Source organism: Mustela putorius, unplaced genomic scaffold (assembly GCF_011764305.1).
Source record: "Mustela putorius furo isolate JIRA1106 unplaced genomic scaffold, ASM1176430v1.1 tig00003859_pilon_pilon_pilon, whole genome shotgun sequence".
NCBI classification, from domain to species: domain Eukaryota; kingdom Metazoa; phylum Chordata; class Mammalia; order Carnivora; family Mustelidae; genus Mustela; species Mustela putorius.
This window is the reverse complement of record NW_025422011.1, coordinates 10,253,837-10,276,473: the sequence shown is the minus strand read 5'-3', so window position 1 is coordinate 10,276,473 and position 22,637 is coordinate 10,253,837. Positions and strand designations below refer to the sequence as shown.

Below are 22,637 nucleotides of genomic sequence, written 5' to 3'. Positions count from 1 at the left end.
AATCCCTTTGATGGGACTGTTTCCATTTCTCCCCCTGCCTACCCTTCCTTGCTCCCTTCGCTGTTCCGCAGGGATTTATGCTGCCAGCTCCCCTCAATGAACTTCATGCACTCAAGTCTCCACCTCGGGGTGCCTCCCAGCAGCAGTGCCTCAAACCCAATGTATCAGTGTCTTGAAAAGAAGCCAAATTTGAATATTCTCAGACTAACAGATAAACAAACGATGAGCTCTTCATCTGAAATGTTAGCAATTAATCATGATCAAAAGATCGATGATCCCTTTGGAGCTTCTATCCTAGAATGATTTTACTAATGTCCGCTGATTGATGACTTTGAATCCCAGAGAAACACCGCGGAAATAGATTCGGTCTATAATTCCATGACTCTCTTTTCAATTCTGAGAAATTAGTCCCAAACTTATTTTTGACACTTTTTCCAGACCATATGTTCCATATATAAAAAAATAATAATAAGAGCAGAACCCTTTCCCTGGGGATCGTGAGTCCCCTCCAAGTGTCTGAGGTGAGTGTTGTCAGCTGATACCCATCCATTTCACCTCTAGACAAGTTTATCTAATTAAGCTTGGTTCATGTTGACTTCCATCCACTTTCCCAACCAAGCTGGTTATCAGATCACAACTGCCCTTTTAATTACAGACTGAGACAAAAACAAAAATGCATTTGGTCTGCAGCAATTGGCTTTGCCTAATACCTAACAGAAAAAGAACACTTTCCTTGTTTTATTTGTCTTCTTTCACCTTATCTCCCTCCGTGCAAGGCAACTGCTTCTTCTACTTGAAATTCTCTGGTTTCATGTCTACAGGCTAGGGTCTCGCCATTGTTCTCAGCTGCCTAAACTTATTCCCTCTTTTTTTTAGCGGCAGCATCTTCTTGAATGTCACATCTCCATTCAACGTGAAGTTAACATCTCCATAATCATTGCCATCTTTCTTGTGCCCTGTCTTTTAAATTCTTTATCATCTCTTTTTGCAAGGACACTCGGCTATCTTGTTTCTTTTAACCCAAAATGTTTCAATCCACCTGCTGCCGCTAAAACAAACATAGGGAACGATTGTGAAATTTTAATGAAATGTGAATTAACTGCAAAATGTGGATAGTTTGAAACACATTAGAATTACGCGAAAAAAAAAGCACCCAATAACAACATAAAATCAAAATTCCTCAAAGTGTCAGATTCTCCATCTGTAAAACGAGCATAAAATTCCATAGGAATTTTCCAAGGATTTAATGAAATCATATATGTATAGCCACACAGACCTGGAATAAATTCAAAGGAATGGCCCTATTTATATTTGTTTATGGTGATCTCTATGAACACTGGTGACGTAGGACAATTGGCTCACAAATACTAAATGATAGATTTGGTGGAGACAATTTTTTCTTTCCAGTGAAAAAGGAATGGAACACTGTGGGTTTGGGAGTCCCTAAGAACCCAGGGGCTTCCAAAGGGAGTCAAACCACCAGTCTGGATGAAGTGCTCACATCTACTGCCACCTATTGAGTGATAACAAACTGTGCTTGTAACAGAGCAATATTACCTCTGAAAAGTGTTTTCCTTGATTTAAAAGACATCTCTAGTCATCACTGTCTGCATATGTTGTAAAAACAAAACAAAACAAACAACAACAACATCAGCCCTACTCCTAAAAGGGCAGGATTACAGCTGTTTCAGGAAAGTAGGTAAGTGAAGCCACAACCCTGAACCAATACACTTGAAATCATGCAGGAAAAGATAAATTCCAGAGCCATCACATTCTCAGCTACGTTTGCCACTAAGAAGTACATGTTCAGGGCTCAGTGTTCCAAAACGTGGGACCCATGTGGTCAGCCTGGGCTGTTTCAGAGCACTGTGTCCAGGTAAGACTGTGTTTCTGGCGTCCTGACAACCAATAATTGCAAAAGAACTGATCATTGAGAACAACCCAGAGGAAAGTTAAAGGAAATAACAAGAAGGTAGTGGTTAAAGGCTTAACAAGAAAAAGTAGCTGGAATTACTGTTCATGTCCTAGAGATAGGTTTCAAAGAATTCTCCCAATCCACAACCACTGGGCAGTGGCATCCTGGAGGAGGACAGAACCCAAACTCTCATTCTCTCAAAGGCTGCCTTAGAGAGGTACGAGGTCGAGCATGCAACATGCACCAGGAGTCTCAGAAAAGACCACCCAACCTGGAAAGCATGTGCCCTATCTCAAGGGACAGCCACTTGGCCCCAGTGGACCTCAATCCTGTATGTCTAAGCAGTGCCCTCTAATGGTTAGGGCCCAGAGTGCCAGAGCCTGGCTGGCTGGATTTACAGCTTGCCTCTGTCACTCCTTAACTGTGGAACCTTGGGCAAGTTCCTTAATCTTTCTATGTCTCAATTTCCATACCTGTAAAATGGGAATGATAATAGTCCTTATGCATCACACTGTGGAGGGGAGTAAATAAATTAATGTATATAAAATATTGTGAACAACACAAGGCTGTAATCACTCAATAAATTATACGAACACAAAAGACAGACCCCTTGCCATCAACTTTGCCAATGTTTGCCAGAAGCCAAAATCAGGATTCCTTTTTCAGGTGAAAGAGGTTTATAGGGAAATAATTCTAAAGTTTTGAAAATCCTGTGTAACCCAAAACATTCTTGTCTGGGGGCCACCTACAGTCTGCAGGGATCCAGTACCTAATGGCTTGTGTTGTGGGAAGAGCATTGCTTGGGACACAGATGAGCCTCAGATCCGCCTCCATCCAACCTTGCCACCAGCCCTGTGACCCTGAGAGCATAGTGCCTGGGAACCCGGGATGGCAGGAGCGCACGAGAGTCAGTCCCGTGCCAGACGACGAAGGGCGAGTGACAGATGGCACTTCTGACCAAATGTAACAGAAGAAAGTACCCTCGGTGATTTAAATGGAGGCTCTAACACACAGGGGTGTGTGGGAGGGAAACATCTCCCTTCTTGTCTCCAGGGACTTCACTCAAGGTCTTTAACATGAGCCATCACGTATCCTAGAGGGAGCCAGGATTCACACAGACCAAGTCCAGCCACCAAAATAGAGTTGAGTCCATCTTTAAAGGACAACGCTTGCTCAATGAGTCTACAATCTCAAGTAGCGACCAAGATTGCGAAAAACACCAGGTGGCAGTTCAGCAGACAGAAGCCGCACCTGCTCATCTACACGGAAAATGAAATAGATACATCGATGAGAGATAAGTAAATAAACAGCAACACCTGAAAACAACCATTTTGGGAGAAGAAAAAATAAAAAACACAAAACACAAAGAAAATGAGTTACTCTTTTTTTTTTTTAAAGTTTAAGGATCTCCCCTTATCTCCATTTATTTGTCTTTGATAGCGCCGGCCCATTGTTCTTTCTGCCATCACTTGAAGCCAACCAGACAGATTTATAACGAGATGCTAGTCCTTTTGTACTCTACTGACAAATATGCGGCCCCTCTGCCTCCAATCAATGATGAAACACATGGAGATGGGAGCAATGAGGTATTTTTAAACACTCCTTTAATGAACTCATTCCAAAGACTTGGCACTTGGTGCGTTGAGGGGTGAGGGGCGGGCAGAGGGAGAAGAGAGCACGCACAGGATCTGGTAAATAAAGAGATTTGCCATAATCTGGATTCTAAAACCCTTGCTCTGAAACATCCTGCTTGCCCCCAACAAGCTGTTAAGAGCAAGGAGAGAAGTCTGCAAGCAAGGCGGTATATGGTATTTGTTCGATTTTTTTTTTTTTTCAGACTTCAAGGACAAGTTCTTAAAATGCAAGCAAAACTCAAATTTTATCTAGAGCGGTATTCTCCTGTCTGCTATTGCTAGAAGGTTTTAAATTATTGGTGTCTTATTTGATTAAAATAATCATCGTAGGTCATTGAAACAAAGAGTAGATTCAGTTCTGAGACGCTAGCCAGTCCCTTGGGGGGAAAATCAGCATGGAAAACTGTTTAGTTTGCCTTTAAATGGGGGAAAACCAGACATCTGGGTATTGGTCAGACAGTCATAGAGGAGGGTAGAGAGGGGGAATTTACACTGAAATCAACCTGTGTCGAGCCTCAAACAGAGAAAAGCTTTGCAATCTGGGATCTCCAGGATTTATGGCACAATGACCCAGAAATTTCACTCAGAGCTGTTAAATATTGCTGGTTTCTGCAACCGAAGCACTACCTCTTAGGCACTTTTCCGCGTCTGACAATCTCCTTAAATTTGAATCGAAAGGAGACAGCACCTAATCGTGTTATATAAAAGAGCACAAGAAGGGGCCGTTGATACTGATGGGCAGACCTGTCTTTTGGTTGTTTAACAGCCTGGCTCTTCCGCTTCATTTGGTGGAAATCCAGTTTCATTTGGACTTGGAAATTGTTTCTTGTTAGAATTGAGCTTCCAGTCACTCACAAGAGGCTGTCTCAATACACACGAAATGGCTTTTTCATAATTCCATTATTATCTCTTTTACCCAAGGAGGCTGATTTTTATGTTCTTCAAAATGAGAAATGAAAACGGCACCAAAGCCGGAGGCATGCTATACGCAAACCCCTTTGGACCCGAAACCCATGCCTTCCACTGGTTTTCCAATAAGTCCAGTCCGAAAGCTCTTCCTCCCACTGACCTCAACCTCGTTCCCCAGGGGAGGAGGGAGATGGCAATCGTTGTTTTGCTTTTGTTTGCTTGAAATAATAAATCCAGAGGGTTCCCTTGCCAGGGTTTTTCTGCTGTCAGCAGTTTTCTGTTTCATTTGCTTCCTTAGTCAAACTGAAACCCGAGCCCTCGTGGTTGGCTTTCACCCTGACCCCTTGGCTCCTGGGAACTGATCAGAAGACAGATCGCTGCGGGTTCCTGACAAACGTGGAGATTCAGCACTCTTTCATCCTCCCCAGAACGTATTTCTAAAATGTCCACCTCCACAACATCTAGGCGCTCCAGTATAACTCAGTCCATAATTGACCCGAGCTTGTCTGCCACCAACTACGTATAATCACTTTCCAATTTGGGTCAGGGACCTAAAACCGTAACTCAAGCTATGTCTGGGGAACCGGTGGGTGTGGGGGAGGGGGGTACTCAACTATCAAATCAGACGTTGCTTTACAAGAAAATACCTCTTGGGGCCTGGGAACTACCAAAGAGTCCACTGTTAACTTTTATGGAAACTGGATACTAATAATCCCAGTTCCAAATAATCAGAAACCTCAAATAACCAAAGCAGCTTTTGAGTATACTTTGCAAACCAAAGACTGAGTGCAGAGGCTGATACCAAGAATATTCCAAAAGGCAATTTGCAGGGTGTATATGCCAAAGGTTTGAGAGAAAGCCAGTAATCTTCTCCGTTAGACATTTCTAGTACACTCATCAATGATAACTGACATTTCCAGGTGATAACCCCCAAATTCTGCCAAGTCCTGGAATCTTCCTGGAAAGATGACATTACATTCTATATCCCTGTATTCTTAAAGTCCATTTTCCCTGGACCAGCTACTTCACAGACATTGGAAGAATCAAATGTGATGATATACACAAATGAGATTTGCAAGTGAGTGCTGAACAAACATGAGATGTCACTATTGCTTCTAATTGGTAATTGGTATATGTAATTGACAAGTAACTGTATCACCAAAGGAATGGTAACCAGAATGGCCAGTTTACCATACTCTCATGTCTCATTCTCGATCAGAGTTTTACTGAAAATGCAGGTACCGAAAGCATATAACGGTTTTGCTATTTTTGCTTCCTTCTCAGCAATGTGTTTCAAAGCAACATCTTCAGCCTTGGTAGAAAGCAAAAGCCAACAAAGGCAACTGGCCTGAGGATTCTCCATGAACTTCTGTTTTTAGGCACATTAATCAAAGATGTCAGAAGAGGCAAGAGAATCTCACCAAACCACAGGAACAATTTACTAATCAAAGTCATCGATTGGAGCCGACCCTCTAAAAGCCAGCTCTCGGACCACTTATGTGTTTGTATCCCTGTAGAGTGCCTTCCACGTGAGGTCGACCCGAGTACTTGGTACCTGTTCCTTGAAGAAAAGATGGAGGAACAGAAGAGACTGAGAAAGACCAGGGCTTCTGAAAATGTCACCTGCTCCTCAACTACTCCTCAATCAATTGCTATATGTTTCTCAGCCTTTCCATTTTTTTCAGTTCTTTCATCTCCTAAATATAAGGGGTTCTTTTGGGGGGGGGACATCTTTTCTTAACTATGCACAGTGCACAGATACGGCATTAATTGAGTGTGAATCTTAAAACATACTGAAAATCACTTCTGCTTTTTATTTAATGTCACATCATTTCACAGCTCTTATTTAGGGCAGAGGTGAGATACACACCTCTGGGGGGCTTTGTTATTGCCTTAACCTTTCCTTTCCCCATCTGGCTATCAAAAAAAGGGGTGAGTTGGGTACAAGATTTGAAAGATGACCATTCTCCACCTCTTTCACAGATGTTTTTGAACCTAGTCTTTACACGCAGGGGTAAGTCTAGAAGGGCCACGAAGGCAGCCAGAAATGCCTTTATGTCTTCTCTAATATGAAAGACTGAATCAGCAGGGAAAGGCTCTGAGGTTGAGCCATATGGGTTCTTAATATTTAATTCTAGATCCTTGTTTTAGCACAATGTACCACCTTCTCTGTACACACGTGTCTTTCTGGAGTATCTTTTTTTGGAGAAATAACCATCCAAAAAAAAAAAAAATTCCACACCGCTGAAATGTTAGAATAAAAAGAGAGAAGAAATATCACGCTACCACAAGGTGCCAGACTCCATCAGAGGGACTCCCGGGGACAGAGAGGGATGAGTTCCTTCTCCTGAACACAGGGAGATGGTTTTGCAAATACCTTCCTTTGCTTGGAGGTTGGAATCTAAAGATCTGACTTTGGAACCAGGACTTTACTCCTATTTAGAGAGCCTTTCCCCAAAATCAAGCCTGGAGCATTAGTAAAATTTATTAGAGAGAAATTATGGAAAGGACCGGGACCAAGGATTCTTCACCCGTGCCCAGAGGAGCTGTTCCCCCCCACCCCACCCCAACCGCCGGCTTGGATCCAGTGATCTCTTGCAAGCAGCCAGTGCAATATCCTTAACTAACCAGAGCTGACCTCCCCAACCTGTCCTTTTGTCCCTATTTCGGGTTCTACCAAGCCAGAAAACTTTCCTGGGAGATACTGATCCAGGAACGTTGTTCTGGACCCTTTCTTTGAGGGGTGAGTACTCAAAGGATCTTTTTGCCCCTTGCCCATCTCCCTCTTGATAAAGGCAGCTGTCACTTCCTCTGGGAACATTCTCATTCGGACTGCTGCCACACGAGGCAGAAGAGGACTCCGCTGCCCCAGGCAGAATGGTGAAGCCTGCGCTTCACCCGCTAGCATCTGGGGACTCTTGTCCCTGCCCCAAATCACTTCTTTTCCCGCCTCTTCCCGGGAAGTACCCAGATCTCTTCCACTCTTCCTTAGAGCGGCCCAGGGAGATTCCGCCATCCAAGAACAAGGTGCGATCTGTGCAGGCCGGGCATCTACTCCGCGACTCTACAAAGCTGACATTCAAGGCCGCGCGCGCGGGTCCTCGCCCCGCCCCGGTCCCGGTCCCGGCTCATTCATTCCTGGCCGGTCCCCACCTTCCACCCCGCGCCTCGCTCCAAGCGCTGCTCCCCCGAGCAATGTACCCTCAAGAGGGTTTTCTCGTTGGACTCTTCTTCACACCTCCACCGTACCCTTTTAAATCAAATAAAACCGTCGTCTGTCCCCCGCAGCTCCAAGGGGTTAAGCAGCTAGCTTTGCCGAGGAAAACCCATCCCCTCCCCACTGTCCCGCACCCCGAGCCGAGCCACCAAGGCCGGGCGCCGGGCCCCCGTCCCGGATGAGGGGCCACCCCCCGCGCGCGCCCGCTCCCCCACGGGTCCGCAGAAGAGTCCCCTCACCCTTCAGTGGATGCCATGGTCTGGGAACGCCCCCTCCTCTTCTGCGCGGTCCGGCGGCGGCGGCGGCGGCGGCGGCGGGCGCGGGGCGAGCGGGGCGAGCGGGTGCGGCGTGAGCGCCGGCGAGTGGCGGAGCGCGCTATTTAAGGGGGAGCGTCTCCCCGCCTCCCACCCCCCTCGCGGGTAAGCCCTTTAGCGCCTCAGCCCGCGCGGGAGGCTCCGGCGGGCGCTAAGCAGCGGCTCGACTCTTCTCCGCCCGCGTCCCGCCTCGGCGGCGCTCGGCGGGGCGCTCGTGGGGCTGGGGGTGGCTTCCCCGAGCCAGCGCCGCCCCCGGGCCGCCGGACCGCCGCCACCTGCCTGTGCCGCGGGGCTCGAGGCGCGGCGAGGGGCCGAGCGCGGGCTGGAGGAGGGTGGCGGGGGAGATCGGGGAGGGGGTGTGCCGCGGGTGTGCAGGGGAGTGTGTGCGTGCGTGCGCGCGTGTGCCGGTGTGTGCGCGCCGGGGGGAGGCGGTGGCGGCCGCTGAGCCCTGGCTCGGCGCCGCCGGGGAGGGATTGCGAGATTTAGCCCCGCCGCAGCTGGGGATTTGCAGGCGATCCCTCTCTATTTTCGTCGAGAGCTGACATCACCCGCGCCGCCGCCTCGGGAGACTCCTATAACTGCCGCCCCCTCGCCCCCCGTCCCCAGACGCGGTCCCCCCTCGGCTGTGCCTCCCCCACCACCCCACCCCGTCCCCCAGGCCTCTCGCCATAAATTAGCCAAATAAGAAAGGAGGCCCCGCTGGTCGCCTGGAAGGCCTGGGCAGCCGGTGGCAGGAGCCCAGGATCTAAGGAGTCGCTATTGTTCCCCCTCAAGCCATCGTGGCCCCGGGTCACCCCGCGCCGGGCGAAGCGCAGGCCGGAGCCCGGAGACCTGGGATGCCCCTCCGTCCTCGCCTCGCTGGAGCAGCCCCCGGCGCTCCCCCTCGCTCCCTGGCACACTCGCTGCGGCGCCGCGCTCACCCGCACGCTCACCCTCATGGGCGACACACCCACCCCATCCTCCCGCGTCCCGGGTGCCGGGCCCAGCCGAACACAGCTGCGCGCCCTCCCCCGCCGCGGCCCGAATAAATCTCTGGCCTTCAATTATTCATCGGGATTAATATTAATGCAGCTCCCGGGGGGCAGCGGGCGGGCGGGAGGAGTGCTGGGGAGGCCGTGGTCTTTTTTAAGCCTTGGGAGGTTGGCCTCGGGGGCGCTGGCTGGCAAGGCGTGGGGAGACGGCCCAGGCAAGCGGCGGGGGGACGCGTCTCCACCCACTCCTGCTCGCCTTCGCCTCCTGAGCCCCGGGGGCGGTGCACGGAGACAGATGGGCTCAGGCGAGGGAGGGTCGGAGAGCCTCCCCGCCGGCTTTGCATAATAATGACGAAATCCGTGCCGATTTTATTATCTTTGGGGCACATCTCCACCACCTGCCGCACGCTGTGACTGTCGGGGAGGCGAAACCTCGCTTTTCTCCGTCTGGAAAATGGGACCAAAAATAACCCCTTTTGCAGGGCCGCGATGAGAATTAAACAGGCTCTCTGGATAGAGAGATTTGCTCGGTGTAAACGAGCCCTGGAGATGGCAGCGGGGCTTAGCTTGTCGCTAGGAACCTGCCAGGCTCCTCAGGGCGGGGTCGCGGAACCCCAGCACCTCGCTGCCTCCGCAGTTTCCTGCCCTGGGGGAGGTGCTCTTCTGTCCTGCGGCTCTGCGGACACTTGTCAGACGCCAGGTGCGGCTGGCCACCTGGAATCTGTAGGGGTTCTTCCCGGGGACCGGGCCAGGGGAGCGGAGTCCCGCAGGGATCGCTGCGCCGTTGCATGCCAGGCACTGGTATGCCAGAGCTTGGGTCCGGTCACCACCTGCCAGTGGAGTGACCCGGAGCAAGTTCCTTAACTTCTCCTCACCCCATAAGCAGCCTGGGAGTAACATTCCCCACCTCCCAGGGCTAAAAGAAGGAAATGAAATGTAAAAGATAGGCAAAGCGCTTTTAAGTCTGGGCTCCTAAAAACCCTCAAAAATTGTTCCGTTAAATCTAAGAGTCCCCAGAGGATGGTTTCTTGAGCACAGTATCCAAGGAGGAATAGGCAGATGAGAGAAATATCACGAAGAAAAATGAACTAAATAGAAGTTAAATAAATAAGCATATCTCTGCTCAGCTCCTCCCTTCACCCCCTTTCCAATATGAGTCCAAACATCTTCTTCCGTCCATACCTTGCTCCACATGTCCCTTTCCAAACTCTGCTCTCCTCTTTTCCTGCCTGCCCATCAGACCAGCCGGATCTAGATCTTCACCAGCCTAGGACCCTTAACAACCCTTCTAATTTTGCATTTTCTTTTTAAAATTGCAATTATTAAATTCATGCATTGATCTGCATTCAGTTAAGGCAATCTGGTACATGTATTTAGAAATAATTTGCAGGTGAGGGGCTCCTGGGTGGCTCAGTCATTGAGCGGCTGCCTTCAGCTCAGGTCATGATCCCAGGATCCTGGGATCCAGCCCCATATCATGCTCCCTGCTCAGCCGGGAATCTACTTCCCCCTTGGCCTGCTGCCCAGCAATCCCCCTTCCACTTCACTCTCTCTCTGACAAATAAATAAAGTCTTTAAATTTTTTTTTTAATTAAAAAAAGCAGAACTCATAAAAACAGAGTAGAATAACGGTTACCAGGGGCTAATGGGTGAGGGAATCTGGAAGATGTTATTTAAGGTACAAACTTGCAACCAGTAGATAAATAACCAAGAGATCTAAAGCACAGCAAAGTGATGATAGACAACAGGACTGTATTATAAATTCAAAGTTGCTAAGATTTCACCACAAAAAAAGAAATGATAATCATGTGACACGATAGAGGTGTGAGCTAATCCTAGGTGGTAATCATTTTGCAATATACAAATGTATCAAATTAACAAGTTGCACACCTTAAACAGTGTTATGGGTCAATTATACCTCAATAAAAATAAACTTGAAAACCCACTCTCGTGGGTTTTCGGTGTTAAGGACCTAAGAGAATGCACCTGAATAAGCAAGCATGGCCAAATTCCATGGGAAAAGTGGTTCCAACTTCTCTATACGTGACCATGTTTGGGAACCCTGCCATCACATTCTACACTGGAGGCACAATTGCCTTCAGATGCTCTTGGAGACAAGGCCTATTAAATCATGTGGAACATGGCACAGATAATTCTGGATAATAACCATTAGCTAGGAGGAACAAACACTCTTTCCTCACTCTGGAGAGCCCTTACCAACATTCCCATCAGGTCTTCATTTTTTTAAAGCAAACTAGAGCCATGGTTTCCAACACTGGCCGCCCATAAGAAAGCACTGAGAGAGCCCTTTAGAACATAACCACACTTAGGCCAACTGAGATTTGGGCCCCATCAGCCTGCAGTGGGGCCTTAACTCGTATTTAAAAAAAAAACAAAAACAAAAACAAAAAAAAACTTCCCCAGGTGATCAACTACCATAGCTGTTGGACTAGAGATGGTTCAACAATATGGCGCCCAGAAGCAGTTGGAGGTAATTGGTGTTTTAGCCTTTGGAAAGACAAAACCAAGGAAGACATGATACAAGGGAACCCTCCTCTCTTCACATACAGGGAATTTAAAAATCTATCCCGGCAAACACAGCTCTCTTCTTGGGTTCTGCACACAGGGAACACCGAGAGTGAGCCACTCTACCACAGATAAGATGAGAACTCAACTCTGGGTCCAGTGGACTCACATTAAATACTGCCCTGAACCCATGTTAGACTCAGGTACCTTAGGCTGAACACTTTGGGTACTTAGCTTCTCCACCTAAAAGCTGGAGAACGTAATAATACCCCCTCAGGATTGCTGTGGGAGTAAATGGGATAATATGTGGCAAATGCTTACCACTAAGCTTGGCGCATCTTGGGTGCTCAGGAAAGGGTCAGCCTTCACACATGGGAGCAGCGGTGTGCACAGCGTACTGCAGAGCTCCCTTGAAACCTAGCCTCTGCTAAGCCACCTGAAGTCTGATCCCGTAGATTCCTCTGTCCTCACAACAAGTCTGTTGAGAAGCCATCATGGTTCTCTTTCAAGTCTCCTAGCCAGCAGCATGAAGTTGATAGAGACTTAATAGAACAGAAAAAGCTCAACCCTACAAGCTAGCAGGAACTTTTTGAATTTTCTAGCTTCTCTGTCTCCTCTAGGGACTCTATGGTTACAACTAAAGCAGAAGGCATAGGATGCTCTGAGGTTTGCACAAAAATTTTTCTTTCTCAGATCTAGCTCAAGGGTTCTCAAATATGACTTGAATAAGAACTACTCTGCAGAGCTGAACACACACACACACATACACATGAACACACACACACGAACACACACAAAATACACTGTACCCTACTCTGATAGGTGACTGAAAGACTTGTAAAGTTAATTTTTACCATAAGGGATTTTGCTTCTTTTTGCCTTATCGATTGGTTACCTAAGGTCTAACCCAAGCTATGAGAAGTGACTTACCACGGTTGAATCAAGGTAGTGTCTAGGAACTGCACAGTATTCGTGGTATTACCCTACCCACTTACTGAGTCCTTGCTGTATCTTCAAAGCGCCATACTATGTATAACCTCATTTCACCCTTTAAATGACCCCCTACAGAAGATATTATTATTAACCCCCTTTTACAGAGGAAAAGACTGAGAGCAACAGAGTTTGAGGAGTATGCCCAATGTTACATAGATATTGAGTGGTCATATCAGTCAAGGTATTAGCCAGAATAAGGTAGCATATTCAAATTAAGTAGAGTGTAATAAAGGGACTACGTAGAAGGATACGAGAAGGCTGTCAGGAAACTCCAAGGGATAGCGCAGATCCCCTGGACTGGTAACAGTAGAGCACTATTATCTGCCTTCATCCTGAAGGTGACTGGAACCTAAAGTGGAGTGCCGAATGCAGGACAGCACCTTTGCTGCCACAGCCACCTGCTGGAAGGGGACCTGGGAATAACTGACTTGATCCCCCTTCCCTCCTGTTCTTCCTTCCCCTCTGGGTCCCCCTATCCTATCGGCCAAAGGTGGAAGCTGGAAAGCACACTGAAGCATCTCCAGGCGCAGTCCTTGAAGCCTAGCCTCTGGGGGGAGCACAGCAGGATGGAGGAAGTTGGAAGATGGATCCCCAGGACCAATGGCTGAAGCTGGGGAGAGCAGGGAGGTGAGTTTAGGGAATCTTCCTGCAGAACCTCGCTTTTAATCTCTCTGCAGTGCTATTTGTGGTAATAACAGTGTCATCGTTATTGGGACAGGCTGCCCCCTTGACATGCAGGGACCTCCCAACTCAGGGGACCTTCCAGTGGAGAAGACTCAGCTACCTTTGGCTTAAAAAGTCCCCAGATGGCCTCAAAGCTTCCCGTCCTAACTTCCACAATTTTCAACATTCTTCTGCAGTCATTACATCGTTATTGGAGCTTAGTTGCACCAAAGGAGGGATAAAGGCTCCCCCTTCTTCTATTAGGTTCTCCAAGGGATGCATTTCCCGTCTTGGTTCTCTTTCATATTGCTTGAGATTGGTTACTGCATCTCAGTGTAGGGTGAGGGGTAGGGAATGCTCTTAATAGAGAAAAAAAAGAAAAAAAAGTCCTACACCATTTTCCCATAAAAGGCTCTAAATAAGCCCATTCCCTCTCATGATGACAACAGAGGAGAAATGTTCCAATGTTCAAAGTTTATCAGAAGAAAGTGACCTAGAGAGAAAAATAGCAGCCAAGTAACCCAGGGGGGGTTGCCCCCTCCAAAAGGGATGGCCATTTAGTAATGCCTGAGAAATCTAAATTCGACTTTTGTTCCCTGAATGCAATGACCATTTCATCAGACATGCTCTTAAAGATTATTGATGTTCCCTAGAACTCAGGAATGAAAAAACCACCCATCACCATCTCCTTAGCTGAGCCGTCCACTGCTAGGGCTCTTTGCAACGTCACAACCACCCAGCGAACCAATTTGCCTTCTTGGGTACCACGCAGTTGTTCTGGTAAAGCACGTGTGGGTGCTGCGTTGGGCAGGCCCGGGTTAAAGCCCAGCTCCTCCCCACATGGCACCAAGTGGGCCACCTCAGCCTTTGGAGACTGAACTCCCTCATCTGTAGAATAGAAGCCATTTTTGCAGCAGCAATGACTGTATCTGTAAAGCAGATGTCACACACTGAAGGAACACACTGTCTGCCCCATGCTTTCCTCAATTTCCTAAGCTGCACGTCTGGATCTGTCCTTTAAAACTCTGGCCTAATAATTGGGGCAGCTGGATGGCAGTCAGTTAAGCCTCTGACGTCAGCTCAGGTCATGATCTCAGGGTGCTGGGGTGGAGCTCCGTGTCATGTAGGACTCAGGGCTCCGGGCTCTGTGGGAAGTTTGCTTGTCCTGCTCCCTCTCCTTCTGCCCCTCCCCTGCCCCCCACTCTCTCTCAAATAAATCTTTTTCAAAAATAAATAAAAAATAAAGCTTTGGCCTGTTAATTAAGACTACAAGACTAGACACCTTTAGGTTAAGGACTTTTTTTTTTTTTAAGATTTTATTTATTTATTTTAAAGAGAGAGAGAATGTAGCAGAGAAGGGGCAGAGGAGAAGGGAGAGGGAACGGGTGAGAATCCTAAGCAGGCTTTATGTTCAGGACAGAGCCCAACACCAGGCTTAGTCTCATGACCCCGAGACCACAACTTGAGCCGAAACCAAGACTCAGGGAAATCAAGAATCAGACTGAGCCACCCAGGTGCCCCAAAGGTTAGATTAAGTTAAAAAAAAAAAAAAAAAAAAAATATATATATATATATATATATTATATACATAACACAGAGGGTATACCAGGGGCCCTTTCATCCAGATAATTGATGTGGGTATGCTGACTTTTCAAATTTGTGAGCTATTTTTAGGATGAATGAAAATTATCGTATAATATTCCTATTTTAGAGGAATGATAGTATTCTCAACAGCATTAGAGAGACTAGAGAAGCCTGACATGAAATTGAACATGAAAAGATGTTGGAAAGAGAAGGGGGCTTAGAGAGGTAACCAACGGGTAGGAGGAGAACTTTCCCTTGGCAGAGAATGCCCTAGATCCGTGTATTAAGAATGCTGAGGAGGGGGCACCTGAGTGGCTCAGTCCGTTACGTGTTTCAGTCTTCATGGGTCGGTGTAGGCCACCATCTCAGGGTCATGAAATTGAGCCCGGTGTCAGGCTTTGCACTGAACTTGGAACCTGTTTAAGATACTTACTCTCCTCCTTCTGCCCCTCCCCCACTTGCTGTCTCTCTCTCTCTCTCTCTCTCTCTCTCTCTCTCTCTCTCTAAAAGAAAATGCTGAGAAGGTCACAGCAGAAGCTAGAGTGTAGCCTTCAGAATTAGATTGACCTGGAAACCACTTGTCTATGTTTGGAGCAGTGAGCTTGAAGTTGAATTCATCATTTCTCTTGCTATCTTGAATGACGTTGAGTAAATCACTTGATCCTCCAGAAATGGGGTGGAGATGAACCCTCCCCCCACCACCGGGCTTGGAGGAGAACCCAGGGAGGTAACTTTCCAGAAAGCACCCCGCACTGTTCCTGGCACACGGCAATAGGTACTGTCCGCTGCTCTCCTCACTCAAAGGTGGTTGATAGCGGCGACCCTATCCAGGGACACAGCACAGAGACAGATGAGCCTGCCTGTGGTTATGTTTGTCCCACTGTGGTCATTGAGGAGAGAAGAAAGGAAATCACTCATCTCCCCGGTGTTGGAGCAGTACGAACACACGTTGAGTTCATTCACTCTTTTCTCATTAACACACATTAGCCCAAGAGGAGGGAGTTCTATTTTTACTCGCTCTTTACGCTGATGAGAAAGAGATGTTACTTCATAGAAATCTCAATTCAGACTGAGAATTTGGTCTAAATATAATCCATTCTTGAGGCAGAAACCATCTCATTAAGTAGAGAGCTCGGGAAGACGGAAACGATTGTTAGCTACACTTATTTCCTGATGGATTCTCATGGGAGGAGCGTGACTTCATTCTGTGTTCACAGTAGGGATGAAAGGGGAAAGGAGACAATGGAGAGGAATGAACTGTGAGTTCTTGGTATATCATTGCGGTACTTCAGCATCTCCTAGTACAACATGGCTGGAGGTTAAATGTCAGTGTTGGCGCAAATTCTTTACGCCCACCGTGAAAACCATAAAAATCTAAATTAGAGTGCCTGTCTCATTTTTAGTAGCTTGCTCCTATATACAGTGGAAGTACCTTCTGAGCATGATTCCTGTGTTTTCATTTCCACCCCCCAGTTGCTTCTAATCATGGCTAAGAATGCCAGTTACGCATCTTTCCTTTTGTTCCTTGCTGGGATGTTTTACAGTATTCCGTAGTGACATCTTTCTGCTGCGCAAAGGGTGGAGAGAAAACTGCTTATTTTCGGGTGATTTCTCCGCTTGACACCAGCTCACCGTGGTGAAATGCACAATGGTTTGGCTAAAAGGCTCAATCAAGGACCCAAGTCAGGCTCCCGTGACCTCAGAAAATCCAGTGATGGGATTCGTTCTATTTTCTCCATTCACATCTATATGAAATTGCATGATTATTCTGAGAGAGGCTTTGTAACAAATCCCAAAAGTATCTTTCTTATAAAGCTATTTTCCTTACTAATAGAATGAGAGACAGCAACTAGGAAATTACTTCTAAATTGAGATTATAGATTCAGAGATCTTTTTTTTTTAAATCGAAGTCTGAATTATGCCTTTGCATAAGATGGGTACATTAGAAGCCGCCCAATTCATTTGGAGGTTTCATTTCTTAGCACGTGGAGTTGTTTTCTGCGTAACACACACTGTTCTTTGCAAACGCGGAGTAATGATGTCCTTTCTTTCTTTTTGATCTGGAATTACCTTTTCCTAGAAACCATAAATTCAGGAACAGAACACTGTGGGATTTTTTTCCTCTGAGATTTCAATTTCTAATATTATTCTTCACCTAAGAAAGTCATTCCCTAATTTTATCTACTACTTTTTTTTTCTTTGTTGACAACACTCTCCCTCAGACCCAGTCCACAAGCATCTGCATAAACACTCAGCGAATCGGAATACAAATGGGAAGTGAGCCCTAAAAAACTCAGCCATTGAGACCGTCTTCTTAAAATGTGGGGCCTCCTCGCCACATCCGGGCAGAGCCTGCCAGGGAGAGCAAGCTCTCCTGCCAAGAAAAGCAAAGAGAAACCACAAATTGCTACCAAACCACTCCAAAATGTTCTCGTCTTTCCAACAGCCCTGAAAAGATAAACTTCCCCAAGCCCTAGGGATCCAAACTATTTCACTCAAAATTTTCACAGGATGCTAAAGAAGGAGAAAAATACAAGGCAGGCGGGAGAGAAATCCCAAATCGAAGTGTCTCCCTTCTTTGTGTCCTGCATCGGCCGTCAGCCGTCTGTGATCTCCCCTCCATTTACGATCATTCTCTATTAGAACAATATGTGATTGTGTCAGAGCAGTGACACTCAAGGTCTTCCTGTCCAGGTTAGAAGTGCAGTGGAAAAACCCCAAGTCAAAGCCAAAGGCTACACTTGACGGGTTGATGACCTCACTAATAATTGCTAGTGCACATGTAGGAATTCACAGGGTTTGACACACATGGGGCATCCTGGCCGTGCCCACTCGCCTCGTCCCCCAAGTCCTCCAGGTGGCCAGGGACCAGGGGACTCCACCTCCAGCTTCACACTGTACCATCCCCCTCCTCAGGCTTTCTGATCTGCAGCCTTCCTGGTTTCTAGAATTGCCTCAAACCTGCCAGGAAGCCTTCTTCACAACACCTCTGCACATGCTCTTCTCCCTATCTGAAATGCTCTTCTCTATGCCCGCCCCCAACTGGTAGTTAACCCAGGGAGGCAAGTTTTGACCCCACCCTCCAGATTAGATCAGCACCCCCCCTTGCCGTATGGTCTTACGACACCCCGTATTCTCCTTCCTAGTCCTTACCATGATTTCTCATTTCTGGGGTCACACGACTGAGGGCAAACACTGAGCCTGTTTTGTCTGCCTTTAGCATCTCAGTCCTTCACCCATAGTAAGGGCTCTACTAATTTTTGCGTTTGAACGAATGACAGGCAGGTGGAAAATCAATGAACTCCCAATTTTTTATTGAATTCAGGTTGGAAGAGATTTTATCGACTAAAATTCTGAGATAGGATGTAAATGGGGAAGGCCCATGAAGTTTAGAGTAGGTGATGAATTTGACAACCTGAAAATTCTGAAATCCCAAAGAACCGTAAAGATTCCTACCCATCCAGTGGAGCCCGCTCCCTTTTAATAAATCCAGCCCCTCTGTCCCACTCTGTCCCAACACACACACATACTCACATGCAGATGGGAAAAGTAAAAAAAAAAAAAAACACCATAAGCTCCAGCATTTTGTCTCAGAAATGTATCCAGATACCTCCCACTTACACAGTCCCATCCGCCCTTGTTCTCAACCTTTTCGGTTCCTCTAACCCACGGCCCGGTTTATCTTTGCCTACCCTTTCCTGCAATCAACCCCACTCCAAAGATTATCCAACTTATCTCCACATGCTGGGATTCTAAGACTTCTCTTCTCCTCTCGAACCCTTGTACTTTTTTTTTTTTTTTTTTTTCCGGACGGGTTCCTAGATATCCAATCTCCTGCTCGTGAAGAACACCATAACGACGACCGTAACATCGGCCAAGGTCGACAGAGTGCAATGGGTCGGACACTATCTTACATGCTGCATTCATGGACGCATCATCCTCACATCTTGTCGCTCCCCTTTACAGACGAGGCAACTGCAGGAGACAGATGGAGCATCACGCTCAAGGTCATAGCGTGCAACTTGTCAGAACTGGAATTAGACCTCAGGCTGCGTCTTCTAACCGCTGCCTCTGTCCGTACATCCAGCCAGATGGGACTTTCTAGGATTCCACTTCTACCCTTTCCCTCCTGGAGATAGGACCGTGAGCTTGATATTTGCCAATGGGCAATAAGAAGCCCAATTATTAAACATTAGCATTTGAGATCCACCACCAATGGACTTCACCTTGACTGCCCTTGCCTTGGCTGGCCAACCTCACCCTTCTTTGTAATAAAGGGCTCGTGTTGGGAAATAATTGGCCCTTCTCCAGGCCATCCCTCTCCATGCTTAAACTTATGTACTTGCCAAGTTTTTTCTGTACTTAGAACATCCTACTTCCTTCCCATCCACCACTCCAAAGACTCAGCTGAGGGACTGAGAACCCTGTGAAAGACAGGGTAACTGGAAATGCTGGCCAGCGTGGATTGCCCCTTGGTCTCAGTCCCCGTGGGAGTTTATGTGAGAGGATACAGTGTGCACCGACCAGTCAGTTCACTTGATGTGTAAGCCTGGCTGCTCCTAAGGAAGGTAAGAGTCTTGCCCAAGTCATACAGACTTTACTTCCATTTGATGTATCATATAAATGTCATCATATGATATACAAAATTTAAGATCTATAGGATTTAGGCAAGACTCCTTCTTTTATACGTAGAAGTATATATGTGAGTATATACCTTTTTTTTTTTTTCAACGATCTCCAGCAGAAGATCGCCAGCAGCACACCAACAGTTAGCAAGTCAGACTTAACTACTTTTTGACATATAAGAGAATGTAAATATCACGGGGATCTCTGGGGTGTATCACCAGAATAGTGTCAGAAGGAATGTGTAGGATTTGAGCTTCTCTTAGGTGATTTGGGGAATGTTTCAAGGAAGTAGGGTTTTGTTCTCAATTGGGTCCTATCAGTAAGCGGACACAATTCTGGAATGGCTACAACAATAAACCTTATCCAAAAGGAAGGAAGACCAGATCAAGGCTAAAACTGTAATTGGCAGAAGCAGTGGTCATACATATTAACTGAAGGGAATACTTGGTATTTCGGGAGTTGGTATGGTGACCTTCCTTTTGTCTGTCCGTAGACAAGATGATGTGGTCTTGTTGGTGTCTTGATCATCACAATCACAGATGATCTTGACGGCTATTAGCATTTTGTGAAATCAGTGACCTTCAACAGAAGAGCACCACAGCCTAGCTGCAAGTACCAGGCTAGCTCCTCAAGGCCTCGCCAATAGAACATTCCATGTTGGAGGCTGCGTGTGCGTAAAAGACAATAGAACAACTGTAGAAGGAATTAGAACCAAACTATTCTGGATGAATCAGGAGTCCTTTCAGGCTCCCCCCAGATGCATTCTGAGTTGACAGACATTTGCCTGGCAGGCATATTCCACGACTTGCGATGGCTTTTGTTCTAGGTCAACTTAGGGGAAGCTGGAACTCTGCAGAATTCCCTTCCTTGTGTGATTGCAGCGAGGGCTGGAACCAGAGAAACTTACGTGATATTTGAAGAGGGGAGTGGAGCAGCTACCTCCCACGCTCTGAAAGGTGGTAGCATTCGAGTAACTGGGACAGTTTGTATACATTGTCACTGATCCCCCAGCTTGCCTTGCTGGGGAGGGACAGCACCCAGGCCCGCAGCTCCTCTAGCACGTGCTGGAAATCCTCTTCCGTCTTCTCCAAGTGTCCTGAAGCAGGTGTGTGTACAGCTACGTGCAAGGGGTGCCAGCTTCTCTTGAAGGTCGTTGAGATGGGGGACAGCAAGGGGACACATGGTCTCAGCTTGTCCTTGCTTTGTCAACTTCCCATCCATAGCTTTCTGGCACTATTGACTTAGTTTCAACACCACATGCAAAGGCAACAGCCTCCCACAGACTTGCTCACCACCGCCCACAGCTGTATATGGTTGGGAATTGATGGTCCAGGTAGGGGATCCAGGAATCATAGGCACCAGCTCTAAGCCACATGCCCTGCTCAGCGCTTTATGTGACACCTCACTGGATCATCCCAGTTATCACAAAAAACAGGTTTTATTATGTCAGCCTAACAGTTGGTGAAAATGAGGTAGTGATGTTAGGTCACTCACCCAAGGTCATTCAGAAAGGGAATTGAAAAGCAGAAATTTAGGAGCACCTGGGTGGCTCAGTGGGTTAAGCATCTGCCTTTGGCTCAGGTCATTATCTGAGATTCCTAGGATCGAGTCCTGCATAGGGCTCCCAGCTCAGCAGGGAGTCTGCTTCTCCCTCTGCCTCTGCCCATCCCCCTGCTTGTTCTCTCTCTCTCTCTTTCTCAAAATAAATAAAATCCTTAAAAAAAAATAAAAAATCTTAATTCAGATCTTTTTGCTCCAACTTCTGCTATGCTTCTCAAGATCCAAGTTTTCTAGGCTTAGAGAAAAGAAAGGAAAAAACCTTTGAGCAATCTAGTCAAACCCAGTATTTGTTGAACCCAATACTCCAGCCCCAGTTAGGGTCTCAGATGACTAAAACCCCATACCAACCTCAGCTCCCTAATTCCTGGTCCACTGAATCTGGGAGAAAATAAATACTGCCTGTTCTAACCCACGAGCATTAGATGTTTGTTACTCAGAAGTCAGTAACTAGTACATTGCTCTAAGATTAAGCCATGAGACAGGAGGTGGGTACAGACTATGGAAAGCCCCAAGAAAGCCTGATAGAAACATAAAGTACCAGAAACTGTCTCCTGCCTCTGGGGACTAAGTAAAGACACAGAGATGGCAAGGCAGGTTGGAAGACAAATGTGTCCTAACCTCCTGTGTTGGGGTTAAAGACCAAGATGTCAAAATGTTCTCTAAGATGCTGAGAAGCAGTAGCATTCCTGCTTGGCCGTATAGGAGGTGAATGTCTTCCAGGGTTCCTTGTCCCAGCCCTGGGCTCTCAGCCCTCATGAAGGGCAGATAAGACCGAGATGTTCCCGCAAAGCCCCAGAGGGAGGACAGGGAGGTCACCGAGAGTCTGGCTGGGTGGCTGCCAGAGAAGGCTCTCACTGGGGCAGTGAGATGCAAACCAGGGTCCAAGGGAGTCACCCCCACTTCTCAGGAGTGCCAGTGTCAGCCAGGGGTGAGGAGGAGCCACACCAGAGGGAGGACTGCTGGGCTCCAGGGAAGCGGAGAAAACACAGTGCAAGTGTCAGTGGTTGCAGCCACAGTGCCCATGGTCAGTGTCAGCAGAATGGCCAGGAATCGGAAAGACCCACCACACACGCCCAAGAAGCCAGCAGGCCCTTGGGAATCCTATTGTGTTCCCGTGCTTGAAGTCCCCCAGCCTCCCCAGCACCATCTGGGGGGCAGGAGACCGGCCAAGAGAGCAGAGAAGAAAGGATAAAAGAGTGAGTTTCCCCCCCCTGCCCCCCTGACTCCCAAAGTGAATGTTCCTGAACAGATCGCTTCGGGGTCTGGATTTGAATTCATTTTTTTCCCTCCACCATCCAGGGGGAGCCAGATGGGGCTGGAAAGGAAAATCCCATCAGTTACAGAAACCAGGGAAGCTTCCATTTCTTGGCATATCTCAATCTAGTGTGAGTAGGGAGGAGATGACGATTCAGAGGCCGTGAAGACATGTCATCAAGATAGAGGTTCAAAGCTGAGTTGTGTGCTAGATTGAGAACATGAGAACCGGAGGGGACACTGGCAATCATCGAATCCTTGGTATTTTCCTCTGTTTGTGCCTCATCTGATGGTCTCCCTTGTCATTCCTCCTCCAGCCCATAACCCAGCACAATCAGGGGCTGGTATGAAAAAGACGGCATCAGTTTTGCCATACGCACTGTTTGGAAACGACAACTTGATCTATTCTAAAGGGCTGTCACCAAGCCACTGCCCTGAGAAGCAGCATGTACGAATCAGAACAACAGCCCG

General features: G+C 47.3%; 1 protein-coding gene across 2 annotated transcripts in view; it reads right to left on the bottom strand.

The window, feature by feature from the left end:
• SLC1A2 (solute carrier family 1 member 2) overlaps nucleotides 1-8,960 on the bottom strand; it is a 145,207-nt gene extending 136,247 nt beyond the window's left edge. The window contains exon 1 of one of the 2 annotated variants that reach the window (XM_004755983.3): nucleotides 8,943-8,960. In XM_004755983.3, coding sequence (XP_004756040.1) covers nucleotides 8,943-8,947 — 5 coding nt within the window. In that variant the 5' untranslated portion in view covers nucleotides 8,948-8,960. Of the gene's footprint in view, nucleotides 1-7,914; nucleotides 8,556-8,942 lie in introns of those variants that run through there. The other variant, XM_045066022.1, reaches the window with a different exon arrangement.
• Nucleotides 8,961-22,637: the final 13,677 nt, after the last annotated feature.